The sequence below is a fragment of the Aquila chrysaetos genome, chromosome 1 (assembly GCF_900496995.4).
Source record: "Aquila chrysaetos chrysaetos chromosome 1, bAquChr1.4, whole genome shotgun sequence".
NCBI classification, from domain to species: domain Eukaryota; kingdom Metazoa; phylum Chordata; class Aves; order Accipitriformes; family Accipitridae; genus Aquila; species Aquila chrysaetos.
The window spans coordinates 70842591-70867404 of record NC_044004.1 but is presented as its reverse complement, the minus strand read 5'-3'; the positions used below and the strand labels follow the sequence as shown (position 1 = coordinate 70867404).

The window sequence follows — 24814 nt, the reverse complement described above, 5'->3', positions numbered from 1 at the left end:
AAGTGAACTATGTTCTGTTTGACAGTATTACAGTTGCAAAGGCTGCTCTAAGTGATGACCGAACTAAAAAAAGCAAACTTTAGCTGTTAATGAATACATGTATGAAATTTAAAGTTGTTTATGGAAGGACAAAGAAATATGAAAAATAAATATGACATCTGAATGATTGCACAGTCTTTTTACCTGCAAGAAAATATCACTAGCTAATTCCCTTCTGTAGCTTTTTTCCAATGTGATCAAGACATTTTGGAATGAGAAGAAAAAAAAATTCATTTACCCCTAATATTTTACCTTGAGCACTGTTTACTTTCCCAAACATGGAACCGTTCCAAGTCTCTGAACAGTTTTCTTTTTCACAAGAAATGCTGATACACATGCAGAAGGCAAGGCTCCAGCATGTCAAGGTACTTTGCGAGATAAACGATATCAAAACAGCAGATAAATAATCTGAACTCGTTAGACTGAGTAAGTTTACTTTTTTTAGGTTCTACGGAACTTTTCTGTGGAGGATTTACATTTCATTCCTGAAGTAGAATACTTTACTTTCAGGGAAATAAGTTCATATGGTTTTATTTGAAAATCTGACTGCAACAACTGTGTTGGTAAATGTAATATGACTTTTTACCCTTTGATCACCTCAGTTACAGGGCTTTTTCCACATATGAACACTGAGGCACTAACTGCTCACTATGTCCTCCAGCCCCGCAGAAATCCCTCCCAAAGGCCTAGCTAACAGTATTTTGCAGCCTCTCCTACACTATTACACTAAGATGTAAATCTCCATGTTGCCTTTCTATCAGCAGACTGCGCCTTTCCATTCAAACTTACCTCTGCTACAAAGATGATTATTACGCAGTCGTTCTTCTGCTCTTCAGAAAGCTCGTACAGTAGGGAATGCAGTGTATTAATCAGATAATGTTGTTTTTCCCTTTTCACAGTAGGAATACCCATCACCAGTGAGACTGCAAAAAAGAAGTCCACAAGCCATGTAATTTTAACTCAAGTAAAGGGAAACTGAAATTACCTTTTAATTTTGATTTGATGTGACCATGAGACTTGTTGACAGTTAATATTCCTACACCACTGTGACAGCATTTGCTTTAACTACCTGGAAGGAGAGATAATGTCCAGCTAAGTTTAGGTTAGAGACACCTGTGTCTGTATTATAAGCACCAGGTCTACACTCTGTAGACTGTCAACATTTGAGAACTTGGAGATATTACTACCTCTGGCAAACACACAGGTATCTGTTATTGAGTTTCAAAAGTGGGTATTGCAAAATAAGTGCTAGCTCTTGGTATGAAGTTGGAGATCCGAGTAGTAAGAGTTAAACCAACACTGCTTTAGTGAGCAAGTTCTCACAGGAGGCGAGCGCTGTGTTCCTTAGAAAGGAATCCAACTCAAAAATCTTTCTGAGCAGTTTAATTGATAGAAATCAATGGCTTTGACATAATCAATAAGAAGAAGAAAGGAACTTAGACACTATCGTTATTAAGAAGAAAGGAACTGAAATTGTGTCTGGCAAAGACTCCACTAGTAGCGAACCTGTGCCGTATCACATCATTAGATTGTAAGCAGGACGCCTCTTTTTTCATTGGTATGGGCATTACCTAAATCAGTGACCTAATACAACTCAGTAAACCTGTGGAATTCTTTGTCCTTGCAGATGATTCCTATACACCAAAACCTCGTGAGTCTGGTAGGGAAGCAGCAGATTTTCAAGGAAAGGAGTAGGTGCAGTTGGTGACTTGCTCCAGTCTTTATCATCCGTGCCAGTGTCAGCTCAAAAACACCGACGTTCCAACATTCCTTCACAGTACATAACCCGCTAAACCACTGGGGTTTTGTTTGGTTTTACACGCTGAAAGTCAACTTGTACTTGTTAAACTGCAGTCTTGCTATTGTGATTTTCATGTACAAATAAATGAAAATTAAACATGGAGCATTCTTTTATTACTTAGTACTTTTCTTCCCTTTTTTTTAAAAATTTTTTCTTGCTTGTGAATGTATCTGGTTTTCTGAGGGTCTTTTGCAAATCATTTTGCTGACAGCATCTGGTCCTTTGCAGACTGACACTCATCTATGGGCACTCTAGTGAGAACTACAGCACTAGATCCCATTGCTACAACTACACCTACTAATGAGAAGGCTGTAGAAAATTATCCATTGTCATGGGCACGGCCAAGTTGTTTTTTTCGTTAAATCAAAAGTGCTGCCAATGTTTCTTTAAATGAGATTGCCCTAGAGATAAGTAAAAATTTCAACAAAATACAAAGCCCAGCAAAATGGTGGACTAGTTCCTTGTTTGCTTACTGCTTTGGAATGTTCTTTTTACCTATCACATGACAGTTAGGAGAAGATGTAACACTATAATTTGTATTATAGTTCACTGGAATTCGTTTTGATTTGCGCAGGTGTCAGCTGATTTTTCATGTGGATGAAAAAGTTACACTGAAGATTTATTAATATCTTTCAAATGATCACATCACCTTTCTAACTTTAGCAAACTGTGTGAATTGTAAATTCTCCCTGGCTTCCTTACTCATACTAATTTTGTGGGGAAAAAAATGTCAGCTAATGAATCTTTGCCACATGAATCCATGACTAAGAACAAAAATAATATTGCTTTTAAGTTATGACTATGTTTTGTTGATATTTGAAAAGGCTTATCAGAATACTTTGGGGAAGACTTGAAATTGGGATGGGAGTGGTAAAAGTGCTTTTGCCATTCCCATTAAAATTTATTCAGTTTGGCAATATTATAAAGTTTAGGGAAAAAACCCTCTTCGAACTTTGAGTATGCTTCATTGCTAGAACTTAACATAAAACATAAACATATAGAAAATATAAGCCAAACTTTATTTCCTACCTCCAGTTCTCTGTTGGCCAAAAATAACATTTGGGAAAATGGCATCTTCATATTCTCGAAGGTGAGGTAGATAGTAGTACATATTTGTAAAATGCACGGGGAGTTTTCTGGTCAGGTTTAACTCTTTCCACTTCATATCATCTTAAAGAAACAACAAACCCACACATACACATAAAATAAAAAGCCAGCAGTGAAGCCTATTATTTCAACTGTTTTCCTCAACTGAATGCTAGCAGATTACCACACACCAGGTCATTCAGTTAGAACTATTCCTCAGAAGTGTTTATGTGTCATATATATTACCCTCCTGCAGTAATGAACTGAGAATTGCCCAGTACAACCCCCCTCCCCCAGGCAATGGTGCAGAGCTCCTGGGAACTCTGCCTGCATTTCCCTGTGCCTAAATAGCTGCAGGATTGATCCATCTTAAAACGCAATAAGCAGTTATTTTAAAAGCAGCAGGAAAAAAACTGGTTTGGTTTTTTTTGCCTAGTTGCAAGCAACTTTTTAAATGAAAAGAAACACAGATTCTAATTCATAACTTTCTTAGTTACTTAACAAACTTAAATGCTTTCCCCAAAATGTAACACATAGTGGTTTTCAGAGCTCAAACAGAAGTTCTCAGGTTATAAAAAGTCCTATGGCAAAAAAGACAACCAGATCCAGGCCTGTAGAAACTACTCAAGAAACAAAAGACTGTAGTAGTTAATACAAAAGTAGGGAATATTTATTTTTTCTTTACTAGTTTAAAATAAAGATGAAAATAATTAGAATATTTATTAATGTTGAAATAACACCAGTGTGACCTTATAAAAATAATCCTATTTTTTTATAATAAGCCATATAAAAAACAGATACCATTAATTTACTAATTTATATTCCTTGACATAAGCATTCCTAAATGTTCCAGTGGTGGTGAAAATTCTTTAAAATAAATTTAATAAAAACTAGAACAACTTAATTCTAAAATCATTATAAAATCAATTAAAAGCTGGCAAAAAAAATTGCGCTTAATCTAAGATACCCATGGGGGCAGGGACGATATGCACCATGCAATTTTAAAAGAGGTATTTGAACAGATTAAAATGAAGACTATATTTACAAAGAATAGCAAATCGTCTTTCTAATATTTAAGGAAACTGCTTGGGAACAAAACCGAAGATCACCCCAGGCTTTATTTACCAGTTGTCTAAAGGCTTAAATCTTGCTTTCCTGACACAGGCAGCATATGGCTCTCATACCAGAATTTTGCCTGTCATTCTCTGTTGCTCAATTTTTCTATACCCTAACTAGCTACCTACAATGTGTATGTCTTTTTGCCCTGAAAGAAAAATAAAGCTGCTGTGAATTTATCTAAGTATGTAGTTCATACTTCAGTGGGTGCCTCCTCCAGACACTTTATCAGTTGTGCAAAGAGGACGCTGCTAGGGCACTTTGTGCTATCAGAACACCACCTCAATCGGTTTTAGCCAACAAAATCATGTTATCGGCCTTGCAAGCTGCAGAAAACTTGAAAACTCAGTTTCACAGTCAGCAAAGCAAAAGAAGGTTTACTGACTTAGATGGAAAGTTATTTTTCCTAAGAAATGCATCTAGGATAACTCCACAAATTTACCACCCTTCAAAGTTACTTAAAACAAGTCTTACATATGACCCGCATCAGCTTTATTCCCTCAGTTTAGATCAATGAAGACAGAGGCTTACTGAATGGGCAGTATTTGTTTGAAGTTTTACAACTTCCAAAAGATATTCCCACTGAAAATTAGGGCTCAACAGAGATTCCCCACTCTACAGAAAACAGTTTTAAAAAAACCCCAACAACCAAACATATACACATATATATATATATATATATATATATATACACAAATGTCCAGACATTTGTGTATGAAAGAGAGACCCACAACTCCTCCCACTCTGCTTTGCCATTAAATATACTGGAATTGTGCTGCATAGAAACTTTTTTTTTTAAAACCACCTTCATAACTTTTCAAGGACTTTCCATTTTTATTCAGAAGTAGTACCTATCAAGGGTTGGGCAAGGACTTCAGTTTTATTGTGTACAATAAACCTTTTAATTTTTATTGTATAACAAGACTTGGCTGGAATGGGAAGCAGAAGAGTAAGTAAAAATAAAAGGAAATCTATGGAGTGATTTTAAGAAATTTCTGCTTTGAATCCTGTGAATTGACAGCTTTAATACTTTCTGATATTCAGCTGGCTCCAATAAGAATGAAGAGCAGAGGGAAGGGGGACTCGCACGCTCCTCTACTGCTATTATGTGCATCAGGCAATAATTCTTTGTCCACAGTATGTGGGGCTACTGGTAGCTGACAACATGGTCTCTATTCTAAAGCTTGTAAGGCCACAACCCTGCCAACACTCAAGCGTGCGTTTGTACGCATCTGAAAGGCCCCACTGAATTAATATTGAATAAACAGACAAAAAGAGGCAGGGAAGAACAGGGTAAGAAACAAAGCTGACTACACAAAGCAGGAATGCACCTTGTTCCTTCTTCCCCTGTAAGAGTCCTGGTTAATTCCCTATTTTAATCTGATACCAGCCCACTGTACTGAATGCAAATAAGGATTTTTAAAAAGTAGTTTTCAGTAGCATCCAGACTCTTTTTGAAGTCAGGGTGTGTTGTGGAATGCTTCCAGTGCAGAGATGCCCCTTCTAGTTTCCCTTCTCTCCCCAGGGAAGTAGCTCTTCCAATCTGAACAGGGGGGCAGGCAGACCCTGCACTAGTACATCATTTCTTTTACAGGACGGAATCAAACTGTCAGCTGTCTCATCTATGGTATGCAACTACAGTGTGCAAAGAGATGGGGATGTACAACAGTCTGTAAGACAAGGACTAATATATTTTTAAGTAAATAAGAAGTTTAATTAAATATTGGGAAGAAGCCAGATCACTAGAGTAAACTTAATTGCATGTTGGTGTCCCTCAAAAAAAAAAAAAAAAGAAAAAAAAAAAAGCAGAACCTCCCCCCAAAGGTTTTCTTTTAATTGGCATCATTTACAAGCATTCACATTTCCTTCAGATTCTTAGCAAACTACTTCCAAGATAAAAATAAACTTTAGAGGGAACATTCTTAGGCTGCACCTAGCCAGCAAGACCTCATGGGGCTTCTCAGCTCCTGGGCTCAGGCAAGCACCCAGCTGTAGGTGCTCTGCCTGCTGAGATGAGGCTGCGCACCCACCACACGCACCTCGGTGCCTGGGGTCCGCCGGCAGGATGGCAGAGCACTCGTGGCCAAAAAGTCCCCCCCAAAAGTCGCTCCACCTGGACAGGAGGGGGGCAGGACTGTGGAACATCTGAGGAGGTGTACCTGCCTTCCAGGTTAGGCACAGCCCTAGTACTTATCAGGGTGTAGTGGCATAGTAAAAGCTGGTAAAAATGGCTTATTCAGTGCTCTGTAGTTGGCAGCAGGAAAGGGATAAGCACTGTAAGAAACTCGATTAGCAGTATGTACAGCTTTGCCACTATGACATGTCTGCAGTCTATTGTGTCCCTTTTTTTTCCTCTCCTTATTTGTTTAGTTACTAACCGATCCTATTTAAAGAGGGGCTACAGGTTACCTCCCCACCCTTTTTTTTTTAAAGTAGCAACTTCCACCTAATCAAATCAATGATTTTTCTTCCCACACCGCTGATAAAGAAACATGAGCACACAAAACTTTGAACCGTTAACACAGTACATGTTTATATGTACAAACCTGTATGATTTGTTGTCGAGTTCATTCTTTTTGCAACTACATGTTTAATTTCATCTAGGGCACTGCTCAGTTCATGTGATCTTTTTTTATTTTCCTTTTCAGCATACAATAGTCTTTGCCGAAGTTCCAGAAGCTGGCTTTGGTGCATGTCTAAGTCATTTCCTGCAATGAGAACATAATTTCTTTTCAGAGATGAATTATATGATGGAATAAAGAGGAAGCTTAAGAATAGGAGATGGACCAGAAGAAGACGTGACCAGAAGTGTATAAACAATAATAAAAGAGGCCGCTCAAAGTTCATTCATGGAATGAAGAAGTCTGGAAGAGTATTAAGAAGTAGAGTTTAGAGAGCACAGCTGAGTAAAGGCTTGCAATTGAAGACAAGAATATGACATCCATAATAAGGAAAAAGTCAGTGAAAGACTATGTGTTGCAGGGGAAGGTGCTATCTAGTAAAGCCAACAACATTTGTCACCAAGTGACAAATCTTGACGACCCTTGTCACATTGAAGTGTGTAATTATGTAAGGGCTTGTCTTTTGTATAAAACACTATTAAGATTAAAATACAGATATTAAGGTATTCAGTCTTCATCTATGAGTTAAAAAGTGCCTGGAATATATTAAGAACTATTAGTAAAGATGGTTATTTGAACTCCTGGATATATTTAATTAGATAACAACTGAAACTGTGCTCTGGATTGAAGGATACCTTCATAATACATAGCCCACCTTTGATGAAATACTCTATAATCACATTGATATTAGAAACACTGTACTCTCAGTCATGGTTATCAGACACCTCTGCTGTTCTGCGTAGTATTCTCGGATAATGTCAATGTTATGTTTACAGAAGATCCACTTTCCTAAGAAGCCAGTACTGTCAGAACTTCTCAGTTATCACAGATGATATATGACTCATACCTGCCAGTGCCTCCACTGCCTCATTGCCACGTGAATGAAGATTGTTAGACTTATTAAAATTAATATAAGGCAACACTTCAAGAATGTCACTCACTTTGCAATAGGAAGTAAAGAAAGTAGAAGGCAGAAGGGGACTTCTACTTCATTTAAAAACGTTTTATAATGCTGCTTTTTTTTTTAGTTAGTTAAATGCTGTTATTTAGACACTTCTCCCATTCTATTTGTGGACTGTGCTGAGTCCCATCCTTGGCAGGACTCATTTTCTAGGACCCATCATTGTCTGTCAGCAAAAGTGAATTCATAGAATCATAGAATCGTTTAGGTTGGAAAAGACCTTTAAGATCATCGAGTCCAACTGTCAACCCAACACCACCATGCCCACTAAACCATGTCCTGAAGTGCCACATCTACACGTCTTTTAAATACCTCCAGGGATGGTGACTCAACCACTTCCCTGGGCAGCCTGTTCTAACGCTTAACAACCCTTTGAGCGAAGAAATTTTTCCTAATATCCAGTCTAAACCTCCCCTGGTGCAACTTGAGGCCATTTCCTCTTGTCCTATCGCTCATTACTTGGGAGAAGAGACCAGCACCCACCTCACTACAACCTCCTTTCAGGTAGTTGTAGAGAGCGATAAGGTCTCCCCTCAGCCTCCTTTTCTCCAGACCAAACAGCCCCAGCTCCCTCAGCCGCTCCTCATAAGACTTGTGCTCCAGGCCCCTCACCAACTTGGTTGCCCTTCTCTGGACACGCTCCAGCACCTCAATGTCTTTCCTGTAGTGAGGGGCACAAAACTGAACACAGCACTCGAGGTGCGGCCTCACCAGTGCCGAGTACAGGGGAACAATCGCTTCCCTGCTCCCGCTGGCCACGCTACTTCTGATACGGGCCAGGATGCCGTTGGCCTTCTCGGCCACCTGGATTCCCAGGGATTCTAACCTGTAAAAGAGACTAAGAGCAAAACGCGCAGGTAATACAGATTTGTGAGGATTTGCAGAGGCATTTCAAACTGGAATTAATTTGCATTTTGGATAAACAGGTTTTTTTATTTGCAGTAAACACAAGTCCTTAATTTAATCAATAAATGTATGATTGGAGGACCCTGAAGTGTAAAACATCTAGGAAGAAAGTAGTTAGAAAAAAGAAGTAAACATGTGATCTGTATTATTATTATTGGTCTCCTTAAAAATTTAAAGTACGTTTAGTAAAATGCCCATTAAATGAATGCTTCCTACAATGTTCTGACAGTCTTAAAAATGTTTTGACTTGCAAGAAAGGCACAGGAATATTCTGTACTATGCAGCTATGAAAGTAAATTTAGCATTGTTGAAGGGAGGGGAAAACTGGATTATTTCAGCTGCATGCAACAAGAAAGTTCTACTTTACTGAAGTAGGCTTCCCTAAAAAATAATCAGAGAATGAATGAATGAATGAATGAATGAATAAATAAATAAATAAATGGAAGCAAATGAGGCAACAGATGGAGAGTCCATCTTTTAACAATGGCAGGGGAAAGGCTAAAATGGGTTTCCAATACAAATCTGTCATGACGCATCAGGCTCCAGAGCTAGGACCCCAGACGAGCTAAATTGTTGGAGTACCTAAGGAAGATCCCTTTCATCAACTACTATGTAGGAATACACTTTCTTGTTTTATGCTTTTCTTTTGCAGCTGTGTTTCCAATGCCATAATCTAACTTTTAGCTTTTTGCTTTAGAATGCATACGAATAAAATGGAAACAGAAGGTTTAAGGTGATTTAGGTGACTGACAGACATTAATCCTACTGTCTTCATAGCAAGAAAGTGATTCCAAATAGAGCATCAATACACACAAACACTGTGGAGATTCATCTCGCAATTCCAAGACAAATGTAGAGATATAAACTAAAGATACAGTAATGGATGTACATTTTTCTTGAAATTCCAATTGCCTTTATTAGGAGTTAGATAGCATCAAGTGCCAAGAAAAAGTGGAGGTTTAACCTGCAGTAAAGTTCCACGTGCTCCTGGGAAGATGCAAACAACAAAGAGCAAGCCCACAATCTTAGGATAAATACACGGTACCACAGGATGCAACTTGCTGCTTCTGAAAAGGGAATCAATCATTTTGTAACAGAGGTGTTTCACAATTAAATGCTGGAAAGTAGTGTTCCATTGACATTTCCAGTGCTGTAATAGCATAAGATTTTGCTGAACCAAACTAAAATTCCCTTCAGTACAACTATATTATAGGAGGAATCAGTAAAGAAATTGCAGGTGAATAACAACATTGTAGTCCCTCTCTTTACAATTCCTTCAGCTGTCCAGTGTCAGCGTGACTCAAAACTAGTGGGCTCACATTTTGGCAAGCACCAAATAACTGTAGTTTTATTTGCTTACTTACAGGTGAGCCTACCAAAGTATCACAGAAGCCTCTGGCCAAAACTAGTGGGCTCACATTTTGGCAAGCACCAAATAACTGTAGTTTTATTTGCTTACTTACAGGTGAGCCTACCAAAGTATCACAGAAGCCTCTGGCAAATAAAAGGTCAATATTCAGCTATCACTGAGTGCACCCAAGGAAGCTGGCATTTGTAATTGGCCTTAGCTACTTCTTCAGGCCAGAAGAGGGAAACCACATTTTTGAGTCTTTCAGAATCGAAGCTGCTGTTCAGTTAGTAGAACAAGACTCTTCGTAATTGATTCTCTCATTTGATTTTGACTGCTGGGGAAGCAAGGGTTTGACAAAAGGAATGTAGTATTTGCTCACCCTTAGCGAAGAATGAGTTTGTTATTATAAGCATATATAGTTCAAAGTAGAACATGAAATGTTCTAAGTGTTATTAGAGCATATGTAAATGATCAATATTAACTATTAGTAAACCTTTGGCAAAAAATGTGTGTTTGGAAAGCAGTACTGAACTTTTTGCATTTTGCTGTGCAATACGGTACCGTCATGAACAGTATTTATTACTGATACAATTGTGGGAAGCTAAGAAGATAAAGTTAGAAGTGTTATGAAGCTAAATAGTCTAAATATTTAAATGCCCATGAAGTTTAAATGGATTTTAGTGTGTGTGTGGAAAGCGTTGCTCTTAGAAGTATCTAAGGATCTACACAGAACTTAAAACACAGCTGCTTGCCATAGCTTGCTTGGAAAGAAGCAGAGCGTTTTCACCAATTTGCTCGCTCTGGCAAGGAGGGCCAGGAGAAAAGAGCTTTGGCTGTAGTACAAAATGATGTCTGGCCCCAGCAATAGCCCGACTTGGCAATGCCTTGTCTACGGATAGTTCTACCAGCAACGGGGAGTGTCAGGGGAAAACCGGAAAATTGCGAGATGAGGACCTATGGCAAAACTACAAAAAGTAAATGAAGGTAAAGGCTTCTTTTCCGCTTGGTGAGCTGAAAATTAATCACTCTGCTGGGCTAAGGAAACCCTACTAGGAAATTTCAATGGGGTTGCACTAACTACAAGCCAGGAGAGGAAAAAAACCCCCACCAACCAACGAAATGCAGTGATAGCACTCAAAGCTTTTGCAACAAATTTTCAGCTCTACTACAGCATTTCCTCTGACGGTTTACTACACATTGTCATACACACTTATGGCTACTGTAATTCTAAGATGGCAACACTTAAAATGGTTTTAAATGCAATCTTGTGCTATCTCCTAACAGATACATATATATAACTTTCTGCAGCGGAAACTGAAACTGCTTAGAAACAATACTAATCTCTAAAGCAAATACTCATTCTGAAAGTCAACCGATTATTTCTCTTAGCTCCATGCACGCACACTTCCTATTATCGTAAATGCTTCCAGTTTTATTAACTATTGATTTCTGGCAATATCTACGAGCTGTGAAACAATTCATCACTATCTCCTCCTAGCATTCAAAGAAAAAAGAAAAGAAAAGGAAAATTGGGAGTGGCAGAAAGGAGGGAAGAAAACACCCCATAGTATAGCAGTGACTCTTGGTCCTGTTTCTTGATTACAAGCCACACTGCTTGTCATACCTAAAGATACTTTATTGTAGAAACTGAATTTTGGTTAATGCCCTTTATAAAAGAAAACTATACAAGCATGCTAACTGCAAAAGGTCTTGTCATACTCCACGCTTGGCACCACTGCTCGCTGTTCAGGTTAATGAAGCATGTTAAACCACCGAGGCATGGGTTGCACTAATAACTGTGGCGGTTTGTTATCTTCCCGTAGCTGATCTAAAATAGAGAAACCTTTCTAAATCTTGTTACACACTTTGCAAGCTTGAGTTTTGTTCTCAGAGTAAGGAGTAAAAAAAAATCCCCCAAACAATGCCTCTTAGTTCAGAACAGCCAGTTCTTACGCAAACACTTAAATTCAACAATCTGCTAAAGTCTAAGGGTATTTAAGCACCTTTCCAGGTAATGACGCCTTCCCTGATTTGTGCATGATCTTTAAATATTTTGTTTATAGCATTACAGCACAGAATTATTTGTGTCTCCCAACAGGTTAGAGACAGCCAAGAAATACAACCATAAAGTCAGAAGTCACTTCACCTGCACTAGGTACATTCATCCATTATGTTTAATGTTCGTCAGAACTGGGGTAGCTTTGATTGTTGAGTTTTAAGCATAGGACGTGGCATGTCTTAATGCGTATCTTAAATCTTCAGGAGCCTCTGAAGTCAGTCAGCGCTGAGGTTGGTTTATTTTACACAGCTGAAAAGGGAAGGTTAAGTGAGCAGGTTAAGAAGCCTCTAATTATCCCCGCTCATCTGTCCTGGCCGTGATCTGGCGGCAACTGGGCTGTAGGGGCTATTGCCACGGCAGATGGCAGAGGCTACAAGTAGGAGGAGAAAGATTAATTTCAGCCAGGCACGGTTCTCAGCCGGCTGGCTGAAATGTTTGCCCAGCTGTGACGCAGCAGTATCAAACACGCAGGCTTGGTAAGCCAAAGCACGGGGCTTAACATGCGGCGAGGACTCTCTCGCCACGGTTTTATAGCTCTCTATGTAGGCGTCTAAGCAAGCGGAGGAACCAGGCAGCAGTGTGTTCTGCCAGCGTGCCTACTCGTCTTTGACAGCACCCGCATCAGGAGCTTCAAGACGGTGGAGGCCAGCGGAGGGACACTGCATTAACACGGCGACATCAAAGAAAAGCAGCGTGCCAGCAATTTGCCGGAGGAGTTAGGGTTCCTCTGTGCCCATACAGAGGATATACTAGGAAGAGAAGCAGAATCGCTTTCCAGTATTAAAACAAACACACACCTTACAAAGTTAAAGGCAGATCAAAGTTAATAACGGAATTTTTAAAACACGTTCAATTGTATAATGAACACGGACTTGCTATTGGGTTTGGCATAGAATACTTTTTACGGAACCATTTACGTACTGTATCTAACTGAAAATAGATAAGCAAACTTGTTTCAGAGAACATACAACTTAAGTTCTAATAATATTTTCTTAAATGTTGGCAAGCAATCCTCATTTTAGATCTGAGTCTTTTCCTATATTAGAATGTAGCAAAAAGTGATCTTAAAACATTCTGTCAGAATATCACTATATAGGAAAGCAATAGTATAAAAATAAGTGGAAAAATATATAAATTGAATGGATATTGCAGGGCGTTTGCCCATAATTGATATACTTTGGTTTTAACATAGTAATGTCAGTAGCACAATACAGGTTCTTAATAGCAGTGGAAAATTCTGATTTGAATATGGCCTTTATCAGATAAATAAAAAGTACTCATTCACTTCAAGCAATGGTTATTGCTTCATTCTGGTTACTATTTTAAATATTTTTACTGTTCTGCCTGATGTAGCAACAATCACTCATTTATACACACATTTAATTAAATGCCTAGCCACTAACTAAAGTGTTTCTGGATAAAACTGTGTTCCTCAAGACTCAGTGTGCAACACTGGGAAAGCGTGAAGGTCATCTGTTTACACTTGTTAAAGTACAGGTTGTGATGAGACACTGCACAGCAAACAAAGAGAGGTCTGAAATGTTCCCTATCCCTTCCTCTACAAAAACCAACAGTAACTAGTCTCATTTTGTACCCAAATCTTTATAGGATTTATGACTCAGTTCCTCTACTTTTGAGGACAAGGCAGCCACTATTCTGCCTGAAGTAACTGCAAGAAGCAGCAGACTCGTAGTTCAGTAAATTACACACTAAGAAGCCAGTAAAACTATACAGCTTTCGTAAGTCTTCGATATGAATTTTGATATAAAATTTGGGATCAGTAAATACTGAGTCTTAAGTCCCATTTGGGGTTGTTGTAGGGGTTTTTTTTTTAATACCTAAATGCAGAACTATGCAAAGCAACTGAGTAAGCAATCAGTGGACTGGAGAAACTCTTCCCTTACCACGCTGCGCATTTTGGCCGCATCCTGACTGCCTCTTGGGGCAAAACCTGGATGTGCAATAACGTCTGTACGCTCTCAGTTCCACTGGAAGGAAACGTATGCTTGAAGGCAAGGAGAGAAGATGTAGCCCACCAGACACCTGGGACAACTGGGGAAAACAGTGGTTAAACACAGCCTAACAGGCCTAGAGAAGGCAGGAAAATTGGCTTCCGTGTGTTCGTAAATCTGGATAAACTGTATTGGCTGAAATGAGAATGGTGTAATTCAAGACTCCTTATCAAATCTGTCAATGTGCCACTACTTAATTGAAGCTTTGAGCCGGAGTGTGCCAGTTGGGTCCAGAGAGGAAACCTGCAAAGATCTCCATCACAGATGACAGACTCTCCTGGGAACGTGCGCTTGGGTGCACAGCAGGAGCAGTTGGGTTGGCCAGCCGAAGCAAGGCGTCACACCGTGGGCTGAAGATTATTGGAAATAAAAGTGTAATCAGCTGTTTGGGCTAGCACTACATTACTGTATTTCAACTGCAAAGAAATTACTTTCATCAGAAATACCTTTTTAACCCTTTGTACCCCTTTTCCCGATGAAGTTTTGTGAAATAATGAAAAACTGAATACGTTAAACAATTGGATAAACCTTAAGTATACTTCTGTGAATGCAATTAAGTACGAACAGTTTCTCTCTTCTTCACCCCACCTCAAAGGAATAACTAAAGAAACCCAGGTTTCACAATGTTTGACTCAACATGTTTATATTAACATGCATAGGTCCTTGTGACATCATATTTTAGCATCGCTTTCTCCTAACCTCCAGAAAAAGCTTAGTTTTAATTTACTTGGATAAAGCATGCCACGAATTTAGGTGAAGGCAGCAGCAACATGTTACAAATCAATTCAAAGAGATCTAATCTTGTAACCCCTACAAGCAACATGAAGAAGTGCTGCCATGTGAGATGATCTGATATACCTTATTGCTGTGACTTCTGAAAAATTCATTGTTATTCAGCCAAGACACCAAAGTTTCTTTTTATTCAGGAATAGTCTTTCCTCTGAAGAAACTTTATGTAAGTTCATAAGAGTTTATAATGCACTCTTGCCTTCTCCTTTACTGTTTTTCAAGTGTGGGGTGAGGAAGGAAGAAGATTTGCTACCTCCTTACGTTTACTGTCATATTTTTGTATACGTGTAGTATTTCTTGTCGATTAATATTTACAGGGAAAACAGTTGCTAAAACTGTGTGAGAAAATCACTACATATCTTCTAAGTTGCATACTGCTTTCCATAACTACAAATCTATACGAAGAGTATTCATATGAGAGCAAATACTTTTGGTCAGGTGAATTGCCAAGTGGATTGTAACTCAGTTGCACCTTGGTAGGAACATCTGCATCATCCTGAAAACACCCTTTCCTACACTCAGATGCAAACTGTTTGCTTCAGACAGGATTTGCTTGGGGCCTGGAGAGGGACCAAAAAGCTCACAGTAAAACCATGCGGGACATGGAACAGGTATTGCTACAGCAGTCCATCTGATTACTTTCTAATAGCAGCCTGTGTTCACAAGCACTCTAGAGGATGTTGAAGGAATCACTATGCAAGTTCAGACAGACGGTATCAGGCTTTGCTGAAGATCTGGTGATAACCAATTGTCTCTGTCATTACTTTTATCTCTTTTTTTTTTTTTTTGACTTCATTAAAATGTCAGCCTATTTAAAATGAAACCTCCGCTTATATTTATAAAGCAATGGAAAAAGTGAGAATGAAAACATCTTTGTAAGGATAGTTAAAATGTATATAATATTCACAATAGCTGAAGTCTAGTGACTTTGGTAGACTCTGAACTTTCATTTTAAGTGCATGAGTGATGCAGGAGCATCTTACCTGCCATGCCAGTTCAAGTTACCCGTACTCAAGTCTCACAACTGCAAGTCAACACTCAGGCTGCACTGAGTAGTTAGAAGCATACCAAAAATCCAATTATTTACTGCGGTTGTTGACAGCAAACACATTTCAACTCAAATTTCTCAAGCTAGCTAGCCCCCTTAGTACAAGGCGTTTAAAGGTCACTGGCTTAAGCTATTGATTTTTATTTGCACAGAAATCGGGACAGACCCAACAGCCAATTTACACTTCAAGCTAATACCCAAGGGCTGAAAGGCTCTGAGACTGCAGACAAACTGAACAATATTTTGCAGCGCTATTGGATACTTTTCATATTATGGAAGTACTTAAGACCACTACTCTTGAGCTAGGATGCCCTGTCCTAGTTGTACAACAAACAAAAAAGATTATTTGCTGTCTCAATGTCACAACAATCCAAGAAACAATAACTGTATGGAAACCAGAGGGAATACTACAGACTACTGCTGCTTCGTGCGATATGCTGTACTCAAAGATCAAGAGCAGCCTAAATGTTTTAATGGGCAAAGCAGAGAAGGAAACTGAAGTGGAGATGTAACAAGTGTGTGGAAGAAAATGAACCAGAGAAGAACATTTGACAAATGAGTGAAAGGGATGGGAGCTGACAAGCTGAGAGAGTATTTGACCTCTCAGTAACTGGTGGGATAAGTGAAAAGGGCATTAGAAAAGAAAACAAACATTGCAGCTCGGGATGCAAGAAAAGTGAGAACTCCTGTAGTGCGCTAGGCAGGTCAGCGGAGAGGCAAGTTCAGTAGCACGGAAGGGGAGAGGTTTAACAATATCTAAGCAGAGGCATCTGCCTGTTTTCAGAGAAAAAGATTAATTTAAACCACCTTCTTAAATAGATACTGTGTGGCAACAACAGAGCGTAAGTTGGTTTGCTCCCAATGCTTCTGCCTCTGTGGAAAAAGGTAACAACATATGGCTGTTCTTGGGGGGTTTGGGGTGGGTGGGTAGAAGGCTTCTGTCTTCTAACACCGCTCCTGAGCAAAGACTATCTTTCCAGCCAAATAAACTTAATACAAAGTCATTCACAAGGTGCTGTTACCTCCTCCTTTAGTTACTAGTAACGACTCTTTCATTTACACATTTATAAGATTTACCAAGCTTGTGAGAATGTGTCTCTGAACGCTACGTATTTATATTTGTAATGGTTAAAGGTTTGTGAAGAAAACAGGTGGTAATAACAATAATTAGGAAAATGACACCATCTGAGAGGAATTAGTTACTCTGTTTACTGTGGAGGAGGAGGCAACTGTGGAAAGAGAAAAGTTAAAACACCACATATACATGTATACCACAACACATATTACACCACCACCCCCCAAAAAAAACCCAAACCCTCAAAGCCAAACACCCCAGCACAGAAGGCCAGCAAAGAAAGGCCAAAAAGAAAGCGGAATGAAAATGGAATTTCAGTTAACGAGGAATTACAAGATAACATGGTGATAGGGTTGGTAACTGGGGATGGGACAAACGCTTTCATTCTATCATCTCTTTGATCTTAGTTTCTTAAGACACACCCTGCTTCTACTTCTGTTTCTCCTTCCCTACTCCTAGCAGGATTGCCACCGAGAAAAGAGTCAAGTGTTGTAAGGTAAACAACCCTACGGTTGACAAGAAACGATAAAGGCAGGAGGATCAGCACTGTCTCGACTCTATTCAGTATTCCGTTGTGGGGCCAAGATCTCTACTGCCACTTCTATTTGTTAGAGAAACAATTAATATAAATAAATTAACAGCTAGTTGGAGTTCTGCGTTCAGCCCAGAAATTACTAATCAGCTCATTCTAATTCTTCTGCATCTATGAACCCAGACCTTTTCTAAAGGTGCATATAGGAAACACTTAAAGCTCCGCTCTCTCTCCCTCACCCCAAAGAAACAGTCACAACGACAAGGCACGTCCGCAGGCCTCCAAGGTCCTACTATCTGGACAGATCTTCTAGTTTATTTTTGGAAAACAGCACCAGTTTTATCTTTCCTGTGTAGGCTCAGAGAATCTTAGACACGGCTTCCTGTAGATCTATCCAACATGTCCCACCTAAAAAGTTATGATGGAATTGTAAAGTTTATAAATGGACATATAAAAACCCAGGTGTTTTTCCTCTGGACTGAACATTGCGTTCCTGTGCTGCAAACACGCACACAGAAAAGCGACTGTATGCGAGGCACAAATACAACTGCAGAATGGGTAACGCCACTTCGTCCTCCCCGAGTAATACCCCAAACAAAAACACTTAAGCAGCGATAGCCACGGCAGTCACCTCGGGACCCGCTCTTTCCATCCTAACGCGGGACGCTTGCTAGGAACTTTTATTAAAACCGTTTCTTAAATTCGGGTGGCGTTTGGGTTTGGTTTTTTTTCAGTCGGACAGGTTTGACCCCAGCATCCGATCCCCCGCTAGCTCCTCACCCGGTGCCCGTAAGCCAGGACCCCGGGGAAGGGGCGAGACCCGCACCCTCAGCCTGCCGCGGGGCCGAGCCCGCCGGCCGCCCCCGCCTGGGCGGGCAGCCCCCCGCCCCAGGAGAACGACCCGCCGCCCTCACCGGCCCTCTCCTTCCGCGGCGGGGCCGGAGCTCCGGGAGAGGGGACGGGGCGACCCGACGCCTCCCGCGCCCCCAGACCCCCGCGCTGCGCCCCTGCCCTCAACTCGCCGCCCCTCGCCGGGACGGCCCCGCTCCCCCGTCAGGCGCCCGTTTACCGGCGGGCGGACCCCGGCCGGGGGTGTAGGGAGGGAAGGGAGCCCAGCGCCGCGGTGCCCCCGACGGCCCGGCGGGAGGGAAGCAGCAGGTGCCGCCCGCCCCGGCGGCTCGTCGCCTGGCCTGGCCTGGCCTGGCCTGGCCCCCCGCGGCCGGTGCCCGCTCTCACCTCGGTTCCCCTGCCACGCCGCGTACCACAGCAGGGGGAAGGCGGCGCCGAGGCACAGCGCCGTCAGGAGCGGGCCGTACCGGCGCCGCATCGCCCGGCGGGACGCTGACCCCGCGCCCGCCTCGCCTCGCCTCGCCCCGCCGCCGCCGCCCTCCTCCGCCCGGGCAACCGCCGGCCCGGCAACTGCCGGCCGGGCGTGTCCGCGCTGCGCTAACCTTGCCCGGCCGGGCCGCCCCCTTCGCCGAAAGGGGCCGGGGCATCGGGGGAGGGCATGCCCCGGTCCCGTCCCTCCCGCCCCAGCACCCCACTTCCCCGCCGGGCAGAGCCGCCTCGCCCCGGCAGCGGTGGCAGCCGCAGGGTGCAGCGGTGGCAGCCGCTCCTCCCGCCGCCGGGCTTTCCCACGGGTGACACCGGTCCCGCGGACGAGCGCCCGACGCCCATTCCCCACCCTGCAAAGCCGGGCAGAGCCCTCCACCGACGTGAGCCCTCCCGGTGCTAGGGTCCGAGCCGAAAAACCCCTCGACTGCGGCAAGCGTAGGCTGTATTTTTACAGCAAAAACCATCTCGGGCCGGCACCTGGGCGGGAGGTACTGGTTAGCCCAAGTCCCAACATCCCAACGGCTGTCGGTACGCTCTTCGTCTAAAGCCAACGGTGCGTTTGTTTGTGTATTGCTTATAAGATCGTATCGGGAAGCCAAGCTGTAGCATACAATTAATACGCGTGTTTGGCACAGTCGGATAAAGAAACGAAGCTTTTCGGTTCATCTTTAAAGAAAAAGTAGGGAAGGCAGCCGGGAAATCTAACCTGATGGAATTCTAAGGTACACCGGTAAAGGTATTTTACTTCGGCCATCGTGCCCTGCTTCACACATGTGCCTTCCCATTACGGCAGGCGCGCCTCCTTTTCTTTTTAAGTCCTCAGCAATCCACAAGCAAACAAAAAATTAGTCACCATTTAGAATACACCTTCTATAACATAGTTTATAAAGGGAAGGGACATCTTATTTATGGAGCTTCCCAGAAGCTGTTACAGGGACACAGCTCTAATAGAACCGCCTATGTTTTGTAAGAGAAAAGGGCTTTCCTTTTTATACCTGATCAGCAGGTAGTCGGTGGCTTTCACTTTGACATGTTCTCCACCCGCTCACAAATGTACCCTCCCATTCCACACCTGCGGTAAAGAAAATAGGGCTTCCCGTTCTGTGTTGCAAAAAGCTAAAGCACAACTTCAGAAACAATACCGGGCTTGGTCAGCTGATAGGAGCAGTAAGCTCTTTGCTACCTAATCTGTTACCTACTTCCTTAATTTATGACTAGCATATATATTATTACCTTGTTTACCCAAAGGATAGAGTATTTTATATAATTTGGTTTATGAAACTATGCTTGTATTATTAATACAATATCTCTTCCCTCCTTTTCTCTGTTTGTTCACTTAACAACCGCATCTCATCTTACACCAAAACCCTAAATCATTTGGAATAGTGTTGTGTAAAGCAAACCAAAACCCGACAACCCTGGTGCCCAGACACAAGCACGCTGGACTCCTAATGTGAATGCTGCCTTTATGTGCCACTCTTTATACTACCAACAGTGTAACTATGTCCTTTTTGGAAAGTTAATCTTAGACTCCCCAAGTTGTACATTGCTGCTCTTGCGAGGTTAGTGTAAATTTCCTGTGTCTGAATGATGATATGGATGGGTTTACTTCTCTGTTTACTAATTACTTTGAATTACAAATGTTATTATTCATTAATAATGCAGGAGACTGCTAGTAGCCTGCATCACTGTACAAATGGAGAACTAAAAATCTGAGTATGGCTCCATGAATCACCATGAAACCTCAAGTTTGACCTCACTCATTCACTCTAAACTTCTCTCTTCCTTCTGTTTCTGACTGTATGTTTGATATTTTTACTGATGACTCTTCTTTAAGCTACACTCTGAATATGTATTTGTAATTGTTCATATTAACCAATGTGATCATGACTCAATCCTCTTATGCTATTGCCTCCCCATCAGCATTTCCCTCTCCAAGTTAACAAACTAAAAGCTCAAGACACTGCTTTTAATGGAGGATCAATGTAGATTTTGGCACATCTGCAGTAATATAGAGTTTTAGAACTAAGAGGAACAAATAAACATTAAATGTCACATGTAATGACTAAAATGCCTTTTAATTGACTGGCCAGTGTTTTATCTGTTACAAAGCCAAAGCGAACATGTAAATGATGTGGTCAAGTAGGAGGGCTACTGAAGATAAGAATAACAGAAATCTAACACACATTTAATTTTAGCTTATTTTCAGAGGCAGTAAGGAAGAGAACCAAAAAACCCCCACATCACATATTTCCAGAAACTAAGAACAAACCTACACACTGTACAGGGAACGTCTGTGGAGACTGCCACTGAATGCATTAGATGTTATTTATTAAGGGCTGACTCTAAAGCAGACACAGTTACTCAGCCATGCTGAGTTGTGGTGATCATTTACTTAATGCTGCCTTCTTAGACCAGTGCATTAACTTATGATGAGGTAGTGCATTAACTGTGTCCCGCCCCCCCCCCCCAAAAAAAATCAAAATACCTGATCACTGAAAGTGTCATGAATTTCCACCGCCTTGGGACCTCCTTGCAAATAGACCCTCTTACTTGCTTCATGCTTTCCTAATACCTCCCTCCCAGTGCTCTCTTCATACGTTATTTCACATGGTCAAGAACTATGTGCAACTGGAATAAGATTGGGCAGGTTTTTTTCTGGGGGCATTAAATGTTTCAGACCAGTTTTACCTCCCAGCAGCAGACTTTCTGCATTTTTGGCAAACTGATCATCTTTAAAAATACTGTATAGAACGTGTTGCTGAGTAACCTCTAATACTTACACTAGGCAAGCGATTCAATGGACTAGTTCCATCGAGGCAGTTTAGCTGCAAGAAAGAAGTTTCTAGGCTTGTCCTCATGCTTTGTAACTGCCTTTTCTTGCTAAGATGACTGTCTTCTTACATTTTCGATACTGTTTTCACACATTTGTGTGTAAGCAGGAGTAGAGATAAGGAGGATTTTAATCTTTGACAAAATAACAGGCTTGTGGGTGAAACAAGTAATGGATTATTTTGCATGTGGCTTGCAGCTGTCCTTCATCTACAAGGTGTCGTACACGAACCAAGAATAACTACCAGTAACAACAGGTAATAGTTGCTGCCGTGGAAAGCTTTCTGACCGCGCAGAGGTCCAGCTGATGTTGTTGGTTTAAGTCCCCTTTTATTTGCCCCGCTGCCACCTAAGAAATGTGATTTTAAAAGGTAAACAGTAGGTCACTATCTTTCCTTCAACCAAAGTCTCTGTGAAGGTAATACTGGAAGGCAACTACTGAACACAAAAAGAGGAAGGTAGAACATTTTTTCCTGAGCTGCCACCTTATATTTTTGACTGTCCTAGTAGAATTTATGAATTGACTGAACACGATGATACAGAAGCATCTTGCTTCCTAACATCTGTGTAAAATCAAACATGCTCACTGCTGGATCACTCGGCTCTGTAAAGAATCCGATGAAGCTTTAAGTCAAGTGTTTGCACTTGCTTGTTATACACTGAAAAAGATGACCAAGTTTGGAGCCTAAAGAGAAATTAATGCACCTGAAATTACAGAGTTTGTCATAATCACCTCTATCTCCTGCCTTAGTTACAGTAGAGAAACTCTGTATCTTTTTATTAACAAGTTGTAAAAAGCTGTGAAAAAACTTGTCAAAAATGCATGCTTTAATATTTTTAAATAAATAAATGTAATTGGTTACAGATTTTACTTGAAGATACAGATCTAAGAAAACATTGTATGAGCAAAAAAAAGTATAGGCTAGATTAAAACTTGCGTCTTTTAAACTCTACATTTCAGAAGTGCTTTAAAACAAGGCCTTAAAAATTTTCACGCTTACCTCAACAAGTCTAATTATAACACAGAGAAGTATGGTGCAATGTATTGTCAACACCGCATACTCCACACATCGGTCCTGCAGACTGGAAGCAAAGAGAACTGACTGAGAAAATAACGATCGTGTACTGCGTGTATTTATTGTTACGGTAAAGTTTAAGACTGTCATAAACCAAAATAGGAGGGGGAACAAATTCCAAAACCTGTAGTAGAAGAAGGTGTTGCTTTGGTTCTTAACAATCCATACAAAAAGGAATTTCTATGTAAGTATAAATAACAGGAAAAAACATTCATATTGATACGAAGTTACTTAATCCATTAAAAGACGCAACGGAAAGTGAAACTCTTGAAGCAGTAGGAAAGTTTTATTTTGGTATACATCAACAGAAGTCTCAGCAGCTACAAATTTCTCTCAGTGTTGTTTGCACAGACCCACACTTTAAGGGTGCACCTGCTGCACTTCCTAAGTAATTCCGGCAGCTCATGCTCCTAATGAACTATCTCGGAGCAATTCACGCGTGGGCATAAAGACCGACAGCAAGGACCTGACCAGCCTTCCATTTCTTCATGTTGTTACAACTCCTCCACCTTCCCAACATCAAACTGTAACACCCCACAGCTGCTGAAGCCAGGATTCTCCCGACGAGAAGCTTTCAGCATAGCCATGTTTAAACACCCCAGCAGCAGTGCTCTGCCAAATCGATGGGAGGTGTAGCGCGATCTTTTTTTCCTGGTCTGGATTATTTGATCAGTTTTCCCATGCAAGCTAGGTGGGAGCTGTAGATTACCCAGGTCCTGCAAGGCAGACAGATTTCTTTCTTCCAATTTCTTTTATCAGTTCTTAGGCACTGGATCTTTGGTACTTTTTCAAGAGATTTTCTGGGTTTTGGCTATCTTGGACCGACTTGTATGTAGGTAATGTGACAGAACCATCATGCCGTCCCGTCACCAAGTAAGAATACTTTTTAGTATTCTTTAGTTTATTTTTGTCCAGTAGCACTCCAACGCTTTAAAAGACAGATTACTCACTTAAGAAGTTATACTGAAAAAAATGACCACCTGCTGCCTCTTGCACCATCTCTCCTCATAGTTTTTAAGAGTAGGAATCAGCTCTGCAAACAATTGAAGTTCATGCATCAGTGATTACCCCACATGAAACTCTGCACCCCTACGAGTGTAAAAATCCAAAGGGAGGATGCCAAATGTGTTGGTCCACCCCCTGAAACGCTCTGTAGGACAGAGGCCACCAGACCTGCTGTGTGGCTTTTGATTCTGTGTAAAGGGTACTTCAATTTCCTCACATTAAAAAATGTATCAGAATGTGGTCAAGCAAGTCTGTCAGCTCCCTGTCAACCCTCCAAATTTTGCATACAATTTAGAGGAACAGGAATTCCTTCTGCTGTCCTCAAAGGAACTGTTCAACCCCGTGTTTACTGAAGTAATCATTAATTGTAATACAATGGCAGCACTGACCGCAGTGAAATTAAACACTTAGGCTGAACCTCCATTCAGCAATGGCAAAGCAGGATCCACGGCAAAGCGGGACCCTTCCTTAAAAGCATCCGGCCCGACTAAATCTGTAACATCTTTCCAACCACCCTTGCCTTCAGCTATAGCGGAGGCGAGCAACAAGCCTCCGAGCACGGCCTCGCGAACGCTTGGAACAAGCACAGGCGATCTCCAACCGTGTTTCGTAAGGCATCACCAACGAGCCGAAGGCCTTAACTAGTGAGACGGTACACTGATTTTTTTGGCCTCGGTACGAGCTGGGCTGCCTGTGCCAACGTCCCGGCTGGCAAGCCTGCGCTGGGCACAACCCGAGGGGCTAACGCGTCGGGCAAGGGCCTCTGCGCCACGACCCAGGGCGGCATGCCCGTCACCTCGGCCTGCGCCTCCGACACCGGCCTGGCGGCCGAAGCCTCCGGGCTCTTGGGGCGGGAGGTGCTTCACCCCAGCTAGGCCGCAAGCCAGCCCAAGATGGCTCTCCCGTCGCCCTTTGCCCGGAGCCCAGGTCGCCTGAGAAGGGAAAGGCGCTTGCAGAGGGAAGGCGGCCACGCCGGCCAGCGGCTGAACCTGCCAGCGGCTGAACCCGCCCGCGGCTCCCGCCGGCCCTCAGCGGGGCGGGCGGGCAGGCAGCCGCGCCGCGCCAGCCTCGGGAAGGGGGGAGCGCTCCTCCGCCCCGGCCGGGGCCTCAGGCTAACGGCCACCGGGACGGGGAAGAACGCTCCCAACCGGCAACTTCCGCCCCGCGATC

At 42.0% G+C, this 24814-nt stretch overlaps 1 protein-coding gene across 4 annotated transcripts in view; it reads right to left on the bottom strand.

The window, feature by feature from the left end:
• Nucleotides 1-18804, bottom strand: part of MGAT4D (MGAT4 family member D) — a 41517-nt gene extending 22713 nt beyond the window's left edge. For 2 of the 4 annotated variants that reach the window (XR_003924874.1, XM_041124944.1), the window contains exons 1-4: nucleotides 18633-18804; nucleotides 6589-6750; nucleotides 2870-3010; nucleotides 829-962 (exon numbers count right to left, since the gene is read on the bottom strand). Coding sequence is in view for 3 of the 4 variants with exons in the window: in XM_041124944.1 (XP_040980878.1) it covers nucleotides 829-962; nucleotides 2870-3010; nucleotides 6589-6750; nucleotides 18633-18723 (528 nt within the window). In the remaining variant the exon portion in view is untranslated. Of the gene's footprint in view, nucleotides 1-828; nucleotides 963-2869; nucleotides 3011-6588; nucleotides 6751-12027; nucleotides 12062-18632 lie in introns of those variants that run through there. The other 2 variants (XM_030024357.2, XM_030024367.2) reach the window with 2 other exon arrangements.
• Nucleotides 18805-24814: the final 6010 nt, after the last annotated feature.